We start from the raw sequence: 24,831 nt of genomic DNA on the forward strand, positions 1-24,831 counted from the left end.
ATGGGAGGGAATTGCTAAAGAGCAAAGCCAAATGGAGCATAGGACAAGGAAGAAGAATAAAGGCATAGAGGGATAACTAGATACATGACACAAATAAAGCACTTGACAAGGACAACGATGAAGATCTAAGAGTAAGGGATTTGATCTTAAATACAAGAGAATGGGACGTACCAAAGATTCATAATACCTTTTCCCCAGTTATTGCGAAAAAAAATCATCAGAACTCCTATCAGCAAAATAGAAAAACAGGACAACCTAGTTTGATCGTATAGATAAGATGGAGACTACACTGTTAAAACAGGATATCACATAGCAAAAAAAAAGGAAGTAGAAAAATCCCCAAAAGATAGGCCTTCAACAAGCACAATTATAGAAGATCTTTGGCAAGAAATTTGGAACATGAGAGTTCCCCAAAAAATAAAAATGTTCCTTTGGCAGACAATCCACAATATCCTCTCAGTTAAAGCCAAATTGTTAATTAAAAAGGTAACTAACTGTAACCTATATCCTGTTTGTTTTCAGGAAGAATAGACAATGGAACATGCTTTACTTCTTTGAAATTGGACGAGGACGGTATGGTTTGACTCGCAAGTGCAATGTACACCATCAAAGGAAAGTGTCAGCTTGGTCAGGGTGTGGTTACAAAAGATGTTCAGAAAATGCAATCAAGGAAACAAAACAGAAGTAAGTCAGACTTAGAGCCGGATTGGCATCACTATGTGGGCCATTTGAAAAGCAAGAAATCGAAAAAATTTTCAGAGTACAGATCCTAATCCGGATACCACTATCAATTATACAAAAATGCTCGAACTAGATTATTTCCATGCAATAGAAAAGAAAGATAAAAGCACTATTGAACCAAACTGGAGGAAGACAGTAGCTGTAATTTAGAGAGCTCCCCACTAAATCGGCTCAAGCTGAATACAGATGCAGCATTCTCCAAAGAAACTAGAATAGGAACAGTGACAGTAGTGATAAGAGATAACAATGGAAATCTTAGGGGAGGGACAACAACAAATATCAAAACTAGCTTTAACATTATAGCAGAAGCAACAACCATCAGAGAAGCAATCATCCTAATAGAAAATCTCAACATCGAAAATGTAACTATTGAATATGATTGCCTCTAATTAATTCAAGCACTCAAAAAATGGAGATACCTTGTGGGAAGCAGAATCAATAATCCGGGACATAAAAGCTATCCAGAAAAGACTCCCAAACTGTGGATTTTTCTGGATTCCTCGATAGGAAAATGTGGTAGCAAATACCTTGGCATCTCTGAAATCACAAGATCAACTAGCCAACCACTGGTCATCTTGTCCACCCAAGCAAATTGTAGAATTAATCAGAAAGAAGAAGTTGGGCTTACCTTTTCTTCCTCAAAGCCGTCGCATATGACTCACCTAGCAAGGGAATAACATCGTCACTTCACTGAACCAGGTTGCTGGAGCGACCCATTGCTGAAGAATCGTTAGAAGCCATTGAAGCTGCTCAAATTTAGCCAATTCTTCTTTAGGAATTCAACGTCGTGTTTTTCTAAGCATGTTAGTTTTTTTGCCACTGGCTCAGGCTCAAACCGTCTATTCTGTCTTGCCGTGCTTCCCCGCTTTGACCGCTGCTGTGCTCCTCCAACATCAAAGTTGTCTTCCGTGTTGGCGTCTTTTGTTGGGCATGATATTCACGAATCAAGAACAAGGAATTTCAATTGCTTTGCTAGCTACAGTGGAGGAAAGAGAGATTTTTTTGGTCAGAAAAGAGGTTGAAAATGATTCGGTTAGGACCCGAAAAGGGTGACAAAGTCCAATTTTAAGGAGAAATGCTGTCCAATTTTTGTAAAAATATATGAAAAGTGATTTCATTTTAAAAATCTGATTTATAAGCTTAATTTTGAGAAATTATTGATTTGATTTGTTAATAATTATTGGTCTGACTTAATAACACAAGATTTGAAAGGTCTAAATTTTATTAAAATAAAAAGTGGCTGAGCTTCAAAGAAAACATTTTAATTACTGAAAACTATTTGATTTTGATTTATTACAGAAAGTCTTATTTTTAGCTTGATTTATTAAGAAAGTATAAGGTTTTACATTCAGTTTCTGAGAATAGATTTTGTTTCAAGTTATGTCTTGAATTCGGTTTATTAAGTAAAGGGACCAAGGTTGTCAAACTCGCGAGTCTAGGTAAACTTGTGGAGCTGACCTAGACTCGACTCGTAGACTCGTACAAGTTTACCTGTTATAATTTATATATATATATATATATATATCATGTATAATATATATATTTACTCAAATATAGGGATTCAAACTTAACAATTTTAACATCAAAATACATAATAAATTGACATAATACTACAATTATAACAAATACTCTAGACCACACATTCAAATCCTTCACAAATATGCATCTAGTTCAACATAAAACATACAATCACACAATCAAAGCTTCATATAACACAACCGAAAAACAAAAGAAAATAACAAAGCAACAATTAAATGTTCTAATAAAGTAAAAGTCTAAAACTGAAATCATCCAATATCTTCATCTTCCATGGCATCAACATCATCATCTTTACCATCTTCATCAGAAACATCATTTGTTTCAGACATTTTGTATTTTTATCCCTAAATCAACAAATCAACAAACCAAATAATTAATTTAGCAAAGTTATCCAGAGTTTCAGATTTCAATAAACTAAACTAAACTGACATTTCAGATTTTCTAAATTCAGATTTCAGATTTCAATAAACTAAACTAACATTTCAGATTTCCTAAATTCATATTTCAGCAATCAATAAACTAAACTAAACTAACATTTCAGATTTCCTAAATTCAGATTTCAGATTTCAATAAACTAAACTAAACTAAACTAACATTTCAGATTTCCTAAATTCAAATTTTAGTTTTCAATAAAGTAAACTAAACTAAACTAACATTTCAGATTTCCTAAATTCAGATTTCAGATTTCAGATTTCAGATTTCAGATTTCAATAAACTAAACTAAACTAAACTAACATTTCAGATTTTCTAAATTTAGATTTCAGTTTTCAATAAACTAAACTAACATTTCAGAGTTTCAGTATTTCAGATATTCAGATTCATTAACAAAAAGACATCTAAGTAACTAACAGTCTAATTGTCTAAGTATCTAACACCAGAGCTTATTTAGTAATCCATATTTAATCATTCATTAATAAATATGTAACTATCAAATATTCAGACTCATTAATCCATATTTCGTCATTCATCACACCAGAATTCAAACTTAAACAAATTTAAAAAGTTAATTTCAGAATCAAAATGGCAGAAATCATACCATTATATCAAAATTATTTAATTTTGTTCAACTACCAAAATTACAAATTAAACTCACATTAACAAGTAACAACTACCAAATGCATCAATTGATTCAATTCAGTAACTAATTTATTTTTAAACATACCTGAAGGCTGAGATGGCAGAATGAAGTAGGCTCAGCTGAGTAGCTGACACTAGCGTTGGTGCGTTGCTATGCTGTGCTCCATGACGACCGACGGAATTGTGCTCCACGACGACCGACGAAAGCGTGGCTGACACTGGCATTGCTGTGTTGTGCTGACTGTTGTACTCCATGAATCTGCGTTCTTCGATGCAGAACAGGGAGCGAGAGAGTGAGAGTGTGTCGAGCTGAATGAGAGAGCAAGAGTGAGAGAATGGTGGTTTAGGGAACGACGAACGGCAGCGAGGGATCGGGGACGGACGGCGGCGAGGGATGGACCGTTGACGACGAAACGCGAAGAAGAGAGCTTGGAGAAGAGAAGAGAGTGCCTGCGAGCAAAGGGGATTTAGGGTTAGCTGGGTTAGTGGGTTGCTCCGTTGCTGCCTTTTTTTTTTGGCCCATAATGGCACTGTTTTGGCAAAAGCCCAACCAAATCAAACTCGCTGACTCGTGAATAAACTCACGAGTTTGACCGAGTTTATCCGAGTCTACCCAAAAACGAGTTTGTGTCCGAGTTAACTCGATTCCACTACTTAAACTCGTAAACTCGTACGAGTTTACGAGTTAACTCGCGAGTTTGACAACAATGAAAGGGACCTCTGCCACAGAAGAGCAGAGAGCAGAAACTGAAAAGATATAGAGTGTTGTTGGGCCTTAGTGCCAAGTGTTTAGTGAGGACGTCGATACGTAACACTCACTTGACACAATAGAGACGGCTCAGTGAGGACGGCGATACGTAACGCTCACTAAAGGCCGTGGGCCTTATGTGTGAATGACTGTGCGGGGATACCCATGTGTATGGAATGACTTCCAGGAGAAAGGAGCACATGCTTTAGCTGGAGAATCAGCGCCTGTAAGTACTTGCAGAGGTCATGTTCGGCATACTTCAGCTGGAGAATCAGTGCCTGCAAGAAGTAGAAACTTGCAGAGGTTATGCCGCTGGAATGCCTTATGACTTTTCCAACAAGAACAAACAACACATATTCACATACTTAATATTAATAATACATTGTAGTATTACATACAAAAGCAGTTACAGAACCTACCCCTCTGAATAACGAGGGAAAAAAATAAATTCTAACAACTCAACTCGTAAACATATTCCTTTGTGCTCCCGCAACTTCGCAATAAGCCTTCGCACCTGTACCTGAAAGGGGATGGAGATAGGGGGTAAGAACTGAGGAGTTTTTAGTAGGGTCGGGATTAGAAGTTAAGTTCGTTTTATATATACTTGGTCAGTAATAACAGTCAACAAGGGACAATTCAATTCAACAATTATAAAACACATAATTCAAATAGCCATTTAGTACATCCACAATCACAGGAAACACACTTACAAACAAATATGCGCAAACAAGTATGATGCTGTCTATTCCTATCGCAGATAATGAGCTCATTTGTCGGTTTCGACCCGCACCCGACGCAATCCGACTCATAAGTCAGATAAGGCATTCCAGCGGTATAACCTCTACAAGTTTCTACTTCTTTTCAACCTCTTTATTTTTTTGCTACAGTAGAGGAAAGAGAGATTTAATTGGAGTTAGAATAGGTTGTGGGTTGCGGGCTCATTGTTTCTGGACTTGGGTTTGGTTTGGATCGGTTTTTTCGAGCCGGACACGTCAAAAAAAACTATCATGTCAGTATTTAGGAAAGAGGAGTGTTAGGGGGTAGCAATTTTTATGATTTATAGTCATCAAGTAGTCATCAATGATGTTTTTAATGGTGTGAGATTTTATCTTATGATATGAGATTACTCATTTTTCTTTTATTGGTTACATGCTGGCCAAAATTTAATAAAGTTGCTGGCCCTAAACTTTTCCTTTAGAAAAATTTGCGATAAATTTATAAATTAAAAAAAATCAAATAATTTTTTTACGAATTTCAGGGATGAATTTATAATTTTTTTCAAAAATTGTAACACTTATAGATGATAGATGCTGGCCACATAGGAGGTCCTACATGAAGTGTGGGATCCAAACATTACAATGTACGATCATTGAAAAGTGAAAACAACGCCTAATGCCAAAACTTACTACTGCAACCATCACCAAACTGTGGGACACATCCCTTATTACTTTCTCCACTCTTCTCAAGGTGCAAGCAAGTGCTTCCCAACCAAGGTGCTTCAAAACATCTATGTATGTGGATCAGAGAATGCGAGTAAGACAGAGTCAATTATGGATTGGTAGGTTTTATGGATGTAGGTGTGAGTCACGATGAGACTTCAGATTCAGAAGCAACGTAACCATATAATATTTTCAATGCCCTATTTGGTAAAGAATAGCGATCCAAAATCTTCGGCTATAGGACATGTCATAATAATGATATCGGCAGCTAGAAAAATTGTGTTTGTTTGTTTTGACTCTTCCAATATGAGTTTTTTTTAATCTATGATCATGGATCATTAGTATAATTAATAATTAATTACAATAATTATCATGTTGCATTGTATATGTTTTGGAAAATAAGTTGCTTGTATTGCACATCAATCCTCAACTTTTTTGTTCAACTAAACCATCTTTAACGTCTCTCTGGCTAGATCGATAAACTTTTTCAGTAGAGTTTTTGGTTCTCATCAACTTGTTTCCATAAAATTTGTCAACACATATATACGCACTGTTGAAGCTTTCCTCAATGTGCTTCACTTAAATAACTTTCCGCACTATCGTAAAATAACATATCCTTATTTCTCAAGAATACATCATTGTCATTCTCCTACGAAGGGAATATATGGGAAAATAGAAAAGGTAACGGGAAAATCACCCCGCAAAAAGGTAAAGGGAAAAATATCAACTAAAAGAATAACTCCGTTTTCGTGGATGCAACCTTGTAAACTAAAAGAGGAACTTTTCTTTCCCTGGTAAAGCCCTTTATTCCTTTTTATTGCTGGTTTATTTTAATTTAATATAGGAATCACGAAAGTAAATTTATGGAAGAATCATGTATTTAAGGGAGTATATATATATATAGAGTAGAATCAACTTCACGTGGAAGTTAGCTAGTAATGTCAATGATATAATAATATTCACAAGGTTTATTAGGTTTTGTTGTGATATTATTTCATTCTCCTCTTCATAATTGACCTGATGATTATAATGTTGTTGCGCAATTATTTGCCATGTGATGAATATGAAATAAGCATTCATTTTAAAATCAGAGTTTAATTAGCTTAAAAAGGGTAGAGTTAAAAAAAATTTATTTGGTGCGTTTTAATTTGGCGTTAAATTTGTCGAAATTACTTTTTAAGATAAATATTAAATATTAATTTTGAATTGTTTTAACAAATTAGAGAATATTATTTAAGTAGGATAGCAATGACCAAAAAAAAAAGTAACTGAACTGAATTTCCAGTTGGGTAGATAAGTAGCTAGTAAATGACAAAGGCAAGGTGCAGGGTAGCCAATGATTAATGCTTGAAGGAGCCTACTGCCTACCATCAATAAGTGTCATTCTCAATGTACATCAATGAACTAATCTTTTTACAAACAGTTATTCTGAACTTTATCCATTTCTATTTTCTTTATTTAATACAGTTGAAAACAATTCTATTATAAATATTAGTGTATCTAATTACTAATTAGAGAGAGAAAAATGGTTAGATAACAAGTAAAAAGAGGTGTTTAATTATATGAAATTAGGTTCGTGAAAGATAACCGTTGTGAGAGAGAGAGATGAGGCCCGGGCCCCACACACGAACGGCACCAAGGAACCACTCTGGCCATTGTTCGTTCCCATTCCATACTCATCTCATCTCTTCTCTGCTCTAACTTGTAACTTCTAACTTCACACTGATTCCTCAATGCCAATGCTGCCAGCACCACCGCTTCCCACCTTCACCATCTTCCTATCCACCCTCATTACTATTTTGGCCACTCCCACCCATTTCGACTTCGACAATCTCACCCTCACCACTCTCAACCTCCTCGGCGATGCCCACATCACCAACGACACCATCACCCTCACCGCTCATCCTTCCGTCCCCAACTCCGCCGCCTCTAGAGCTCTCTACTCCAACCCTCTCCCTTTCCGCCACCCCACCACATCCGCCCCCGCCTCCTTCTCCACATTCTTCTCCTTCTCCATCACCAACCTCAACCCTTCCTCTATTGGTGCCGGCCTTGCCTTTCTCATCTCCCCCGACGACCACTCCCTCGGCGATTCCGGCCCCTCCTTAGGCCTTTCCGGTCCCGACGCCGCCCCCAACTTCGTCGCCGTTGAGTTCGACACCCTCATGGATATCCAGCTCAACGACATTAACGGCAACCATGTCGGCATCGACCTCAATGGCGTTGTTTCAACTCAGGCTGCCGATTTGGGAACCCTCGATATCGACCTCAAGAGCGGCGACACCGTCAACGCATGGATCCTATACGAGGCAACCACCAATGACTTCACCGTTTCGGTCTCCTACTCCAATGTCAAGCCCAAAGATCCCATTTTGAAGCTGAATCTCGATATGGCTCAGTACGTTAACGATTTCATGTACGTTGGGTTTTCTGGGTCTACCCAAGGTAGCACCGAGGTTCACAGTATCCAGTGGTGGAGCTTCACTTCTAGCTTCGATTCTGGGCCGTTGGATTCCGCGCCGCCTCCTCCAACGGCTACTTTAACCAACCCAAGTGCCAGTAGTAGTTCTGCCTCGCTGGCACCACCTTCATTGGCTCCTTCTGGTGCTGAAGAACGGAAGGAAGACGGTAAATCGGGTTGCCACAATGGGTTGTGTAAGAACGGTGTCGGTGTTGGTGCTGTTGCTGGTGTTGTTACTGCGGGTGCTTTTGTTCTTGCTCTATTTGCTGGTGTGTTGATTTGGGTTTACTCTAAAAAGGTGAAGCCTTTCAAGAAGCTCGATTCTCTTGGTTCTGAGGTTATCAGAATGCCTAAGGAGTTTACCTATAAGGAGCTTAAATTGGCAACGAATTGTTTCAGTGTTAATAGGGTCATTGGCCATGGTGCATTTGGTACTGTCTATAAGGCAATTTTGCCTGCGAGTGGTGACATTGTTGCTGTCAAGAGGTGCAACCATGGTGGTGATCAGGGCAAGGATGAGTTCTTCTCTGAGTTGTCCATAATTGGGACACTGAGGCACCGGAACCTGGTTCGCCTTCTGGGATGGTGCCATGAGAAAGGGGAGATTTTGTTAGTTTATGACTTGATGCCCAATGGGAGTTTAGATAAGGCCTTGTATGAGGCAAAAACACCTTTGCCTTGGGATCATCGGCAAAAAATCTTGTTGGGTGTGGCATCTGTTTTGGCCTATTTGCATCATGAATGTGAGAATCAAGTGATTCACAGGGATATTAAGACTAGCAACATAATGTTGGATGAAGGGTTCAATGCCCGGTTGGGTGACTTCGGATTGGCGAGGCAGACGGAGCATGACAAGTCCCCGGATGCCACCGTGGCCGCTGGAACAATGGGATACCTCGCCCCGGAGTATGTCCTCACGGGAAGAGCCACTGAGAAAACAGATGTATTTAGTTACGGTGCTGTGGTTCTTGAGGTTGCTAGTGGGAGAAGGCCTATAGAGAAAGATGCTAATGGTGTTGGTAGAGTTGGGGTTAGCAGCAATCTGGTGGAATGGGTCTGGAGCTTGCACCAAGAAGGAAAGTTGCTGACGGCAGCGGATCCAAGGCTCGAGGGTGAGTATGAAGAAGAGGAGATGAGGAGGGTGATGTTGGTTGGGCTAGCTTGTTCACACCCTGATGCGATGGCTAGGCCAAGTATGAGGAGTGTAGTTCAGATGCTAATGGGTGAGGCTGAAGTGCCCATTGTCCCAAGAATGAAGCCATGTACTAGTTATAGCACTTCCCACCTTTTGAAGACCTTGCAAGATAGTAGTAACTCTGACTATAATGCCATGATCACCACCATATCTATCTCCTCATCAGAGGAAAGCTTCAATGACATAGTTTGATGGCAGAAAAAAAAATTATTGGGGATGGGATCACGTTGGTTGGTTTTAATTATTTATTCATAAGTTCATAATGTAGATAGATAGAGAGATGTGTGTATTCATTTCATTTGTTCTTGTATGTAAATCACAATGAACATTGCGATTATAGGCCATAAGAAAGCAAAGAATTTCTGGCAAACTTTTTGGTACAATAATCTTGTAAACTTGATGGAAAGAATGATGGAGGAGTTTTCGAAAAATTACAGGGAAGATAAGAATAATTTACTCATCAGACAATAGATTTGATCACACTAGAAGTTCCAATTGCACGATTACAGTTTATATAGATGCAAACATGCTTTGTTCTTTTTCTTTCCTCTCTTCAATCAGCAACTAGCAACTGAACAAGAGAAATATGATTTGACCCAAAATCAAATATAATTACTTCCCAATTCATAATGATACTATGATAGTAATAACAATAATCTAAGAAATTAAGAATCTTTTGAGGCAGATTCCACTCTCTCAACAAACCCCATTCATCTTGTCATTCAGCTTCTTCCTTTCCAGTACAAACTTCTTCCAAACTGCAGTGATCTCCCTCTGTGTCTCCAGAGCAGTCTTCTTAACCTTGCCATTAGAGCTTGTTGCTGCCTCTTCTCCATTAACCGCAACTACCTTGGGGGGAAGCATATCAAGCTCGTGAAGCACCTTCTCCACATCAGCCACAAGGCGCTCTGCGAGGGTCCTGGAGAAGTCCTCCCGGATGACCACGCGGAGAACGGTAACATGCTGTGCATCCGGGGGCATGGTGTATGCCGGCACTATCCAGCCAAAGCGCCTGAGCAAGTCAGAGACTTGGAATTCATTGAAGCGGCTGCTGTCTTTGAGTGTGAAGGCCACCAAAGGAACACCATCGTCCTTGGAAACAATGTCAAAGCGCCCTGTTTTCTCAAGTCCATCCTTGAGCACTAACATGTTGTCCCTACAATTTTCCATCACATTTTTATATCCCTGCAATATTTTCAGACAAGATTGGTGACTATTGTATGGTATTGTATGTGTTAGTGTGTAAGCCAATGTACCTCATAACCAAGGCGAATTAGTTGGTAGTATTGAGCAATGACTTGACTGGAACCTGCATTGCATATTTTTGTCAAAGAATGAGAAATGTTAACGTGAAAATCTGCATTGATATGTTACCTTTGGAGAAGTTAAGAGTGAATGTGGGTTGATCAGCTCCGAGATAGTTGATGTGGAAGATGAGTTCCTCAGGCAGGTCATCCTTGCTTCTCCAGATAACCCAGCCAATTCCGGCGTAAACTAGACCGTACTTGTGGCCGCTGACATTGATACTCTTGACCAGCGGTAACCGGAAGTCCCACTCAAGCTCGGGATATAGAAACGGAGCAATGAATCCACCACTGGCAGCATCAACATGAATAGGAGTATCCCAGCCGGTTTGATTGTTCTTTTGAATGAGAAGATCATTTAAGCGCTTGACATCTTCAAACTCACCGTTGAGGGTGGAACCAAGAATAGCAGCAACGCAAATGGTGTTCTCATCAACCAAGTCCACAGCCTTTTCAGGGTCCATAACATAGTATCCATCACGGAGCTTCACCTCCTTCAACTCCACCTCAAAGTACCTTGCGAATTTCTCCCAGCAAACCTGGACATTGGCACCGGTCACAATGTTGGGCTTGTCATAAGGCTTACCTTCTTCTTTCCTTTTGTTCTGCCATTTTCTTTTGAATGCCAATCCAGCCAGCATTATGGCCTCCGATGATCCAACCGTCCCAACACCAACGGCAGTTTCTGAATCTCCAAGTGGCGCATTGAATAGATGAGCTATCATGTTTACACACCGATTCTGCATCCATATTAAAATTTATTCCTATGTCTCCCATTTGAAAATTAAGGGACTAAGGCTTAATAAACAAAGATTCAGGACTAAACAAATATGAGAACCAATTTAGAATTTGTTTTATGGGAAAGTATACAGCAGACAATGTGTTTAGTGAATAGCGTAGTTATCTTCACATTATTTAGGAAAGTCATTGTATACTTTTAAAATTAGAAATTTGCTAAATACACTAAAAAATAAAAAAATTATCAACTTAACGATACTCAAACAAATATTTAAAATGAATGTGATTATAATCTTAGTTACCAATATCACAATAGTACCAAAACATTAAAGTGTCTTTGGTTTATGTTCTCATTTTTTGTTTTTTTTTTTAATATTTTCATTTTTTAGAATTTTATAAAAAAATAAAAATACAATTTTATTATTTTTATTATTTTTTTTATAAAATCTAAAAAACAGAAACTGTAAAAAATAAAAATACAGGCCAAAACGCAGTTTCGGTTGAGGAAGGGAAAATTGGAGAATAAACTACGTTTCTACCTACAAATCACACATTCTCCATGAGCCCCTATAGAAGTAGCCAATCAACTAGTAAATTGAGGATTCTCAAATATCTCATAACAAATATTCAACACTTTAATTTGGATAAAATGAAATATTTAAATGAACCTATCCAACGCAAATGAATATATATTATTTTCTTTCTTTTAAAAAAAGAGAATACCCGAGTTTAAATTTTATCTGTATCTATATTATATCAATTATACTAGATATATGTTAAAATTAATTACTAAAATTAATATTAAGTATAAAATATATGTTAAAATATAAAATATATATTAAAAATAAAACAAATAATATATATATGTATATACACATAAATATATGATAACTAATTTTTGTGTGTAAATAATATTTTTAATATTATATATATATATATACTAAACATTAAAAGAATTGGGATCTGACTTCCTCTTTAAAATATCTTTCATTATATATTTTTTACAAAAAATATTAATTTTAAAATTTAAATCTAAAATTTTTAAATTAAATTATAAATTATTTATCCTCTCAACTAATTGAATCATTACATATTGGTTTCAAATCGGTGTGTAATAATAATAAGTACTAATAACAATAATATTCGAACATCATTCGTTTTTATGCGAGAAAAAATATACATTTTTAAAAATAATACATAATACTTTTAATAAAAAAAACATGGGCCCATCTCAGGAAATCAATATGGAAATTGAAAGAAATAAACATAATTTATGGGTCTATGCCTCTACGGCATAACTTGTGGCTGGATTGGAGGACTCCGTCCACTCTGCCGACAGCTTGAAAGTTGAAAGAGTGTTCGAAGATTTCAAAAACAACAAAGATGGATTCATAAAGGAAAAGTAAACAAATATAATATACTTACGGGACTACTATCTTCCACCAATCATAGAATTTTATTTTATTTTCCACTAAGAGCGTATGATTTCTTTATTTGCTTTATGTTATCTTTCTTTCTAACACCCTTGACCACTATCAATAATTTGGTAGTTGAATTTTAAAACAAGCTGAGAAGGATTCTACCAAGAATACAAAAGTCCAACTTGTCGATGCAATCCATGAGTTTGACCGATATTTTTATAAACAGATTAACGAGCTAGCCCGTTCCGTGAGAATGTGAGATTAATAATAACTGTAGGATTAGGAAAAGTAAAATAGCGTCTTAATAACACACGTTAATTATTTGTGTGTGAGGAGTAGAATGAGTAGAGAAAGTTATTAGCTGAGATAATGGGATCCTCTGGCCAGTAATTAACGAACCCCTATATGATGTAGTTGTAGCGTATAATAGAGGGAATATCTGGTATCATATTGATGGGGTCGCTGTCGCATTAACAAGTTGCGCAAAGGAGATATAGAAAGATAACTAGATACAAAGTAAAGTCTAGTTCCGATGCATTATTATTTTATAGTGTGGTGCAGTGGTAGTCCAATAAGAACACAATCATATTTCTATATCATTATATGAACAAAAATTTTAATTTAAAAACTACAGATTATATACTCTCATGTCTCATATAACAAATTCTTGCAATAATCGAACGACAGAGTAGTAGTTTTTGTTGATCATCTACACTCGTATTTTAAGCAATCAAAGCAACCCAACTATTTTCAGTATTTTGTCTCAAATTATGTTATTTGTCAATTTAAAGAAATATCAAATTAAATTTTGTTTTGGATAAGACTGTACCAATTCAACCACTGCGTATTTAAATGTTTATGTCTCATTTGGAGTGAATGCTAATGCGTTAAGTTAGATTGTTAGATGATAGAGAATGTAATAATAATACTTCAAAAATAAATTAAATAAACATATTATATGAATGCAATCAATGCATACTAAATTTATCATTATATATTTATATTTATTTATAAATATTAACTTATATATTTTTTCAACTATTTATATAAATATGGTTAAATTACTTTTGAATTTCTACTATTTATATAAAATATAATAAAATAAAAAATTGCAACAGTCCTAGTCTAATTAGAACTTAGAAGTGGTGAAGGTAAAGCCTCCCCCGCGTTTAGTTAGTAGTTAGTAGCAATGGAAATTAAAAATTGTTAGAAAAAAAAATAAGCACGACACTGTTTGCAAAAAATGAAATGAATAAAATAAAATATTTGACTTGCCTGGAGCTCAGTGGTGACAGGGTATTCATCCATGTCAACGTAGTTCTTGTTAATGGCAGCCATTATCAGCTTGTCGCACTCCGGTTCCATCCACGTCGTCACGAACGACGCCAAGTTCAGTCTGGGATTTCCGTCCAGCATCAGCTCGTCATTTATTATCTGGTACGCGGCGTCTTTGGGGATCGACTCCTCCGGCATCTTGAACCTGCACGTACGATCAGATCAGATCCATAATCATCATCGATAAGGATCACTGCTTGATTCATTCTTGTTACTGTACCTGGGAAGTGAGGTCCTCACATAGCGTGACGCAAACGTTGAGTGCACGGAGACGTCGCTCTCAGATGCCGTCTTCGACAGAACCATGGTGGAGAGAGACAGAGAGAGCAGGAAACGGTGACGACTGATGAGTTTTTGAGAGTGGTGAGTGGTGTCTCAAGACACACACCGCTCATCCTTTTAAATACCGCGGCCGCTCTCTTAATTTAATCAAATTCCTTCAAAATTTTATAATTTATTTTTTTAATCAATATTCAATAATTTTTTTTTATTTAATTACTCTTGGTCGTTAAATTTTTAATTATATTTTTATATTATTTTTAATTTTATAATTAAACTTTTTTAATGTAAAAAATATTAGAGTTATTTAAATATTTTTTTATAAATTGAAGATATTTATAATTTTAACTAAATTTTTAATTACATCTTTTTTAAGAAAAATATTCTATTAATTTTAATATTTTTGACATAAAAAATTTAATTATAAAATTAAAAATAGTATAAAAATTCAATTAGAAATATATAAAAATTTAATTTTAAATTTAGTAAAATTGTAGTACTAAGAATAATTAAATCATTTTTTTTTTCAAGTTGTGTTCCAAAATTCCTTATGATTAATCGATTCACATCTCTCTTTATGAGTTATATTTCTCTTACTAATATCATTAATAATAGTATTAAATAAGGTTTTTACTTTTTAGTCTAGTTGAAGTTTTTAATTTATAACTACATATATTGCAATTATTTTCTTTTGAAAACACTTTATTGGTGATGAGAGTTAACAATTACCCTTCAAGCCAATGAGTTATAGCTCAAATGGCATAGTCTTCCCATACTCAATTAAGAGGTTACGAGTTCGAATCTCCTATCTTTAGTAAAAAAAAAAAGAAAAAAAAAATCACCCTTCAAATGATCTTTTTTGTTTATTTTTTTTAACAGACCAAGTTTTTATGCCTTGCGATTTGTTTTTCGTATATACAACGCAATATTTTAAAAATTTTGAACATGTACTTAAATGTAAATTCCTTAGCGGTAATGAATTCTTAACGTAAGGGTATTTCATTTTATTGAAAACATGAGTTAACCTGAATTGTACTACATTTTGGACTACTATTGTCTATGGATTATGAGTCGTTTTCGTTTCGTTAAACAAAACAATCACGCTATATGGAAATTTGTGGAAAACTAAAATACTATTAACATTTCTTTATATAAATTTCTGCTTATAATTAAGGATTTGCAATATGTTTTATATTTTTTCAGTTTACGGCCTGTTTTATAACGTGATTATTAATTTATTTTTTTAAGTTATGCTACGTGTATACCAAAATCAGCTATCAAAGTCAGCCACCAGTATAAAATATATGTTGAAATATAAATACACATTGAAAATAAATTAAACCATACATGTATTTATATCTAAATACATTAATGGCTGATTTTAGTGGCTGATTTTAATGTACAAATAGTATTTTTCATTTTTTTATTTATCAACTTTGTGGAGGTGGAAGTGGAACAACAATAATTGTACAGTTAGTAAAATTATAAGTATTTTTTATTTTAATTAAAAACTTTTTTATTAAAGTTTTAGTAATAATATACGATGAAAAACATTTTTTTTTAATTTAGATTAAACCCATATATCCCAATTCTTTTGTATATAATAGATGTCAAAATTAATAAAACATATATTTTTTTGACAAAATTAATATAACATAAACTTCTTTGAAAAGAATGGTATAGTTATACAATATATTTAGGATTAATAGCCAAATCTATTATATATCTCTAATTTTACAATTAAAATGTGTCACATGTCATTTTTTTAATGCAATTAGAATTAAATATTTCTCTCAAAAATTAAGAAATTTTCCTCTCTTCCTTACTAATTTTACAATCAAAATATACCACATGTCATCCTTTCATTATAATTGAAATTAAATTTTTCCTTCCAAAACTAAAGAATTCTTTCTTCCTCCTTACTAATTTTACAACCAAAATGTATCATATGTCACTCCCTAATTGTAATTGAAATCAAATCTTTCCCTATAAAATTAAAGAGTTTTCCCTTCCTCCATCTTCCTTTCTCTATTTCTCTCATTTCTTCAAATATTCTATCTATTTTATATATCATTATCAATATCAATGATTAATTACTAGTTTGACAATCAAAATGTGCAACATGACATTTTTTAATTGCATTAAAATTAAAATTGAAATATCAAAGTTGAAATTGAAATATATCTATATTAGTATCATATATTACTATCTAATTAATAATCAAATGTGTCGCATGACACTCTCTTATTAAAATTGAGAGAAAATATTTTTTTCTTAAATTAATAAACTCAATTCCTAAATCCTCTCATCTACCTCTCTCTATTTTTTTATTTCTCTCTACTATTTTTACTTTATATATAATTTATATTTTATATTAGTAATTTGACAAATCAAAATATATCATCCAATATTTTTTACAATTAAAATAAAAATTTTCTTCCAAAATTAATAAATTCTCACTCTCACTCTCATTCTTCATCTTCATCTTTTTCTCTTTTTTTCATTCTCTATTTTTTCTATCTTTTTGTTCTACAGAAACAAAATTAACAAAATAATATAATTCAAATAAAAATTATTATTATTATTATTATTATATAGTTTTTTAGTTTTTTATTTAGTTTTAAATTTTTACCACTTATTTTTTTAATCTATATTTTTATTTCTCTTCTTTCAAATATTTATTACATATAATTTGGAGAGAATACTAATATTATAATTAAAAGTTAGAATCAAGATTCAATTGTTTTAAAAAAATTAATTTTGCGTTAATTTTATAACTATCAGTATAATTTTTTATACTAATATCTAATTATATTTTTATATACATAGAGAGAAAAAATATTATTTTTAAATAGTAAGTATAAAAATTAATTATTTCTATTTGTGCAACAGACTTAACACCTAATTAAATATAAAATTATACACGTTAAATTATTTTAAATTTTAGATACCAAATGTTAAAATTAATTATTAATAAAAAATTAGACTTTTTCATATAAAAATAATACCTAAAAGTTTTATTATTTAATTTTTTATCTATAGATACTTTGATATTTTTAGTCAAAGACTTTTGTCAATCTACGACTTTTGTTGTAAAAGTAATTTGATTTTATAAAATCTTTTGTGCCATGAATAAAGTGGACTGTAATTTTAAAAAATTTATATTCGCATAATGTTATTACGGGTAAAAATACTAGTTAGTCTTTAAAAGATGGTTCGTTATTCAAATTTATCATTGAAAAATTTTATCAATCAAGTTAATCATTCAAAAATTATAAACTAATCATTTTTGTTTTTTAGTCACTCAATTAGTAATTTTCATTAACAATTGATGATATAAAACATTAACTCACATCATATATGACACCTAACATATTCAATTAAACGTTGAATAAATATATTTATAAAAATTTTGCCAATTTAGTGTGATTGGATTATATTAAGATTATGATTTATATAATTGTGAATTTATGTTGATAGTTAATATTTTATATTATTAATTATTAACGAAAATTATTAATTGAGTGATAGAAGAATAAATATGATTAACTTATAATTTTTAATGAACTAATTTATTTGATAAAATCTTTTAATGACGAATTTAGAAAATAATCTATTTTTTAGAGATTAATTTTTTTTATTAACTCGTTTATTTAAGAAAATATCTATATCTGGAAATAAATTACCTTAGTTGACAAACATATTGAGAATAATAAGAACAATGGACAAAAGTCACAATACAAAACATTGATGATGACAAACGTTTTTTTTTTCAGTAAATGCTTTCAAACACGGGAAAATGTAATTAACTAATTATAGTGTAAGCATGATATTTAATTTGACCACCACTTGTAGTCTGCAAATTAGATTAGACAGTGGGCACTGCAATTTTGATATTTATTAGCGAGATAAGGCCTACTGAAACGCTGTTTGCCTCTGTTGAAAATTATATGTAACAACCATCCAAAGGGAGTAATCCTTATTTTTCAACCTTTTCTTCCTCTCATCAAATGAGAGAAATGATAACTTGGTCATTGCTTTTATCTTAATTACTCTTAAAAATGATAACGTGGACCTAAAAATACTTTTGAACAACTATGCACATGTTAATTTGATGGTGAAACTCAGGTGCAGTCAACTTCACGTGAAGTTAATAGTTGATAGCTGTTAGATGAAAATTTAGTCAAATTAGTCAAATCATTTAACGACTCTCAGTTATCAACTTCACGTAAAATCGACTGCACCTGAGTTTCCACCTAATTTAAATCACATAAAATTAACTGATATACGATGAATTTTGACCCCTTCTCTTTAAACAAATTGTAATATAGTATTCTCTAATTCTATAGATCAAATACTAATCCATTTACAAATCTAAATTTTATTTAAAAAATTGCTGCTGATAAATAAATTATTGCATAAATAAAACAGAATTTAAATTCTCCGTATTTATTTAAATAGACAAAAAAAATAGACCACTCAACTAATTTAGATTGGTTAAATTATAGGTTCTTAACTGGTAATTATCTTTAAAATTTAAGTGATTATTCTTTAAGGAAAACTTCCAAACATTTGGGGCAAGAAAGTGGGGGCTTTGGGGGCCTATCGACCAGCTTGGACAACAGTGCCTCCTCCATGGCAAAAAAATTATTGTTGCTTGAGCCCACCCTCACTTGTACTATTTGGGGGAAAAGTATTTTAATTAATGATGATCATAGATCACCATCACTATCTATTTCTTTTCTCTTTCATTATCTTTTGGCAAAATAAATCTGTTACAAAGGCGATTCTTATGGATTTTCTTACTATTATATTGTTTTTTGCTCTAAAGAACTTTCCTTCTTTAATCAGCTGCAAGGGAAGGGTGGGATATATCTTATCTTAGTTATTGTATTAATAATGATGTTGTGTCGTTATTAGAATCTTAATCATACATCTGTTGATCACGTTCTCATTTGTGTAACAACTAACAACATATAAAATTTGATGTTAACATTTAATATTGATTATTGGGAGATCAATCCCTTTTTATATTGCACTTTAATTTGTGATTATGCAACGTGGTAAATTTCTTTGAAAAGTAAATTCGGGCCGGCATTCTAGACCTCTGTAACTTTGGTAGCATTTGGTATAGAGATAGAGATAAAAAGACCGAGACTGAGAGATAAAAATTAAAGGACAAAAATTGAAATAAATTTTAATATTCTGTTTGATGCAAAATGAGAGATAGAAATTGAAACAAGAATAAAATTCTAATTTAATTTGCACAAAGGATAAAATTTGAAATTAATTAATTGAAATGAGAGTATTTTAGGTATAAAATGTTACTAAAATTATCTCTAAAAATTTTAGTCCCTTGTGTCCCTACTTTTTGAAAGTACTAAAATACTAAAATTTTAAAGATAGAGACAAAAATTTTAGTACCAATTTTTGAACCAACAAATATGATAGTAAATCTCGATCTCTCAGTGTCAGTATCTCGAAACAAACTATACCTTTGTGCTTATTCTCGCTCGGTCCAATTATTTGTTAAGCAAATTAGAAGGTCGAATAATGAAAACACTATAAATAAAATAAAAAACCAAATTAAACATGCAGATTCTTAGCACTTTTTTTTCCCTCTTAACGTGCACACACTGTTCCATTGCTATCTTCGGATTTTAAAAAAAAATAATTAGTCAGACTAATTAAATGCAAATTTGACTTATAAAAATTGAACTCAATTCAAGGATCAACTCAATAATATAATCGAAATCATTTATAAAAAACTGAAATTCGATTCACAAAAAATTCCAAACTAATTCAAATGCACAAAAGCATAAACATAATTATAATTCCATATAAATAAATTACAATTTATATATATAAAAAACTATTAATTATATATTATCTATCTATTAATTATAATTCGTATCTTCAATCAAAATCATACTATAACACCAGTGGTAGAACTTGAAAAAAAATGGAAAGCAAAAAATTGTAATATAAAAATTATATAATAATATTTATATTAAAATAAAACTTATAAATATAATTATTTTTAAGTTTATTACTAATATAGTAATAAATAAATAACTATATAGACAGATATTATAAAATATTTAAAAAAATTCAGAATTAAAATTGTAAAATAAATAATTATATAGATAAAAAAATTAATCTTACTACAACTAATTCTAATATTAAAATTGTAAAACCTAGTTAATAATGAGAATAATAAATAATAATAAGAATAAAATTTTGATTTGTATTAATAAGCCAATAAAACTTTTGATTTGTAAAAGTGTATTGAAACCAAAGTTCAAGATGTTATTGTAAAATAAATAACTACATAAATAAAAAAAATTCATTTTACTATAACTAATTCTAACATTAAAATTATAAAATTTTATTGATAATGAACATAATAAATAATAATAAAAATGAGATTTTAATTTGTATATATAAATAAACTAATAAGATATTTTATTTGTAAAAGTCTATTAAAATCTAAATTTAAAATATTAATGTTTAAAATTAAAAATAATTGAATAATTAAATACAGAAAATGAGAATTAATCTTACAAATTTATTATAAAAAAATGAAACTTAAACCAATTAAACTATATGTATTCTTTTATATTAATATTACTAATTCTTTTATAAAAATTTTGGAGGTCTTGACTAAACTCTGCCGCTGATAACAACCATATACATGCTGTCGTTCATATACATATTTTTCTTATTAAATATACTGACTTTTTTGGCATTCTCCTTTATATATTTCTATATTGGTCCTTTTAAATAAATATCAATAATGGTCTATCTTAATTTTGACTATGTGGATTGTAAATATGTTAAATTAGAAAGACCATAAGTGGTCCTTTTACGAAAATGAAAAAGATCGTTACTAGACCGGCTCATTCAGCCATTCAAGTAAACATAAATTGTTTCGTATTGGTCAAGTAGTGATGTATCATTACATAAAAATCACATGAAAAAACTCTCATGTAGAAATCCTAAAGAAGGTAACTGATATTCAAGAGGCTTTATTTTAAAAGAAGGAAGAGACGAAAAACCTACCTCTCAAGTATTGGGTTACTCTCAACGCAGATGATTCATCAAATGGAAAGTGGGTACGGGGATTTTCTTTCTTTATTGCTGATAAATGGAAAGCTTGTTGAATGTAAGAATTTTAATCCATTTTTATTTAATTTTCCCTAGTTAGTGTTTGTTACATGCCTCTTTGCCACATAATAACGAGCGATCCTAAGAACCAAAAGGGTATTAGCAAAAAATCAGCCAAAATATTTTTAGGTAAGTTCAAAATCTCTACGAGTTAATATATATGGATGTTTCTTCTGCTAAGTATCAGAATGTTTCTTTTTCATACTAAATGGATGTTCTTTTATATATTTTTCAAATTTTTTATTGCAAATGTGAATGTCTCTATTTCTTTAAGAATTTTATTTTTTTTAATTTTATAGATATTTAATTATTTTTGCTAAAATAGAACTGGATATTTCTTTTGTTAAGTATTAGGATATTTTTTTTTCATATCAAATGAATATTTCTTTTATATTTCTGTTGTTCTTGCTGAGTTTGGCCGGTGTATAGCTCGTCCGTCGATGAATATCTTCAAGCTTCTCGTCGGGATGAGTTATACGTCGGCAAGGAAAGAACAAGGGGGTGGGTACCTGCAAAAGACACTCCGACGCTCAAGTCAGTAAGTGTTTAAGAGGTATATGAATAATTCTATGAATATAGAATGTAAGACATGATATGGAACTTATAGAACTTATCATGTTGCCTCTATGAATATAGAAGGTTCCTTTTATAGGCACAAAATTGATGAATAGAATTGATGTTATGACTGTTTGGTCATTAAGATAGAAATGATGGTCATTAAGTCGGTAATGAAGGTGTCAGTTACAAGCAAAAGAATGAATGATAGTTAACGCCGAGTTTATAATTCATAATGCATAATAAAGACTGAGTTATAAGGTGACGGATCATCTGTAATTGTGTAGTTTGTAGTCTCTTTAATCATCAAAACGGCACCTAATATCCCATAACACAGCTTTGCGTTGCTATAACCAACAATCATGGTGCCCCAAGACACAGAATCTCGTTCTGACATTTCGTCGAACAATTCCCGCACGTGCGTAGTCTCACTAATTTTAACGAACCCATGAACCATGGCATTATAAGAGACAACATCCCTGTGAGAACTCTCGTTGAACAGCTTGTGGGCATCGTGGACGCGGCGATGGAGGGAGTAAACGCATATGAGGGAGAAAGGATAGGCAAGAAAGCCGAATTTGAAGGCCTAGGAGTGTAAGAAGGGAGGAGGGAACATGCTTTGAACGCAAAAGGTAAGGTGTGGAAGTCAGGGGCGAGGGAAAGGCGACGGAGGGTGACGAAGTTGTATAGGGCGGAGGATGGGGAGGAGAGGAGGGTGTAGGTCGCGGTGATAGAAGAGGAGTGGGTCGGTGATAGAAGAGGAGTGGGTCGCGGTAAGGAGGCGGAAAGGGCCTGACGGTGAGAGAGAGAGAGAGGTTTGTGTGTGTGATTGTTGGAGGTGAGTAGGTTAATGTGAGAGAGAAGAGGAAGGTTGTTTTTATAAGTTTTAATTAGGTTTACTTAATTAATTTTAAATTTTTTAAATTTTGAATTTAAAAAATTTAAAATTAATTATTAATATAAATTAATGTGGTTTTGTTTAGTTTTTGGCTGATAACCTCTTGGTTTTATATTCTTTTCCACATAATAAAATAGTATGCGCTTTACTTCATAAACTTCGATATCAATATTTTGAAATATTTATTTTCAATATTATAGTGGCTAATGAGATAAAAAACGACGTCATTTAATATAAGTAAAGATTTGGAAGGGTGAACGGAAACAACCAAAAAACCGCAAGTCCAATATGAACAACGGTATGTCTACGGGTGACAATTTTTGGGTAGGGCGAATTTTTATTCTATCTAATCCTGTTTTGTTTTTGTCGCCTTTTTATTCCTTTCATTTAAAATTTATATAACTATTATTACATTAATAACATAAATTAAAATAAAAATTTAAATATAATACAATATTATTAATTATTTTATATATATTACATATATTATGTATTAAAATTATATATATATATATATATATATATATATATAGAGAGAGAGAGAGAGAAAGAGAGAGATAGGTAGGAGTGGGTATTTTTTTTTTTTTTTGAATAGAGAGCTCAACACTCACGTGAAGCGAACAAACAAGAGTAAAATAAGATAACTCCTATGTCATTTTCGATATAGCCATCAATAACATGAGCTATTTACAACACCACTCCTTAGCACATGAAAATGTTTGAGCCACACAATCTACAACTCCTATTGTCTTTCTCTGAAAGATGACATCATTCCGTCGTAACCAAATGTTCCATATAGTTGAGTAGAAACCAATTAGCCAACACTTGCGCAGCTCTTTTCTCAACGGCATGGACCTCCAACTGTCAAAGTGTTCTTTCAAGGTACAAGGTACAGTCCACGTCTGTCCAAACTCTGAAATCCAAGCACACCACACCTGCCAAGAGTACTCATAAGTAACAAATAAGTGTTGAATATTTTCTACTTCTTTGTTACACAACACGCACAAAGTATCATTTTGTTGTAGCAGTCCTAGCCTATTTAGCCTATCCTTTGTATTTACTCGGCCTACCAATACAAACCAAGTGAACAACTCCACTCGAGACGGAGCTAGGCCTTTCCAAATGTCCTTTGTGAATCTGTACCTTAGGAGCTCTTCATCCAAAGAATGTTCCTGCAATACCTGCACAAATGAGTTAGTAGAATAAACGCCTTCCTTGCCAAATTTCCACACCACTCTATCTTGCACTTCTACTATCAATTTAACAGATTGCAATACTTGAAGCATTTGGTCTAGTGTATCAGTTTCCCATTGGCGCAATTCCCTCCTCCATTGGAAGTGCCAAACTCACTCTATCCCATCCCAAAACTCGCATTCCCCAATTACTGATCCTTTTTGGTTTGAAATCAAGAAGAGTCTCGGATAGGCATCTTTTAGCTTTCCCACTTGGAGCCACGTATCCTCCCAAAATCTAGTGGATCTACCATCCCCTACTTCTATAGCAAGGCCATCAATAATCTTCTGCCTTAGATGTTGCTCCTTTATTTGCACTTGACATATGTCTCTCCATGGGGCACCTCTTTCTGGTAATTCCTGAGTCGACAATAAGTGATTTGGGTTCAAGTTATTACAGGAACATATAATCTTCTTCCATAGAGGACATTCCTCCTTTGAGAACCTCCACCACCATTTAAACAGCAGAGCAGCATTTCGGACTACCGCATCACCCACACCCAAACCTCCTAGCTTCTTTGGTGCCTGAATCATCTCCCACTTTACAAGAGCCATACCTGGTCGCCCATCATCCTTCCCCCAGAAGAATCTCCTCTGCAGTGAGATGATTTTACGTGCCACCCCTTTTGGCATCTTATAAAAGCTCAGGTAATAAATCGGCAAGCTATTAATAACCGACTTTATGAGTACCAGCTTCCCAGC

The 24,831-nt window shown here is 33.0% G+C and overlaps 1 protein-coding gene and 1 pseudogene across 2 annotated transcripts; one reads left to right on the forward strand and one right to left on the reverse strand.

Moving 5' to 3' along the window:
- Positions 1-7,144: 7,144 nt before the first annotated feature.
- LOC107631417 (L-type lectin-domain containing receptor kinase VIII.1 pseudogene) lies at positions 7,145-9,570 on the forward strand (annotated as a pseudogene). The gene has a single exon (XR_015907337.1). The product of XR_015907337.1 is annotated as an L-type lectin-domain containing receptor kinase VIII.1 pseudogene (transcript).
- A 102-nt stretch (positions 9,571-9,672) lies between these two features.
- LOC107631418 (glutamate decarboxylase) lies at positions 9,673-14,420 on the reverse strand. The gene is made up of 5 exons (XM_016334853.3): positions 14,219-14,420; positions 13,939-14,143; positions 10,575-11,244; positions 10,457-10,509; positions 9,673-10,385 (listed from the first exon to the last, which is right to left on the reverse strand). Exons 1-5 carry the CDS (start codon positions 14,302-14,304, stop codon positions 9,897-9,899), a joined length of 1,503 nt encoding a protein of 500 aa, XP_016190339.1. The 5' UTR covers positions 14,305-14,420; the 3' UTR covers positions 9,673-9,896.
- Positions 14,421-24,831: the final 10,411 nt, after the last annotated feature.

This window comes from Arachis ipaensis, chromosome B3, assembly GCF_059453495.1.
Source record: "Arachis ipaensis isolate K30076 ecotype BB chromosome B3, ASM5945349v1, whole genome shotgun sequence".
Taxonomy (NCBI): Eukaryota; Viridiplantae; Streptophyta; class Magnoliopsida; order Fabales; family Fabaceae; genus Arachis; species Arachis ipaensis.

Bases quoted from the DNA above. Each gene is read 5' to 3' on its own strand.
- LOC107631418 (XM_016334853.3), bottom strand. From the start codon at position 14,304: ATGGTTCTGTCGAAGACGGCATCTGAGAGCGACGTCTCCGTGCACTCA. The intron at 14,144-14,218 runs GTACAGTAACAA...TCGTACGTGCAG, and splicing joins GTGAGGACCTCACTTCCCAG to GTTCAAGATGCCGGAGGAGT. The intron at 11,245-13,938 runs GCAAGTCAAATA...ATATGGATGCAG, and splicing joins CTGTCACCACTGAGCTCCAG to AATCGGTGTGTAAACATGAT.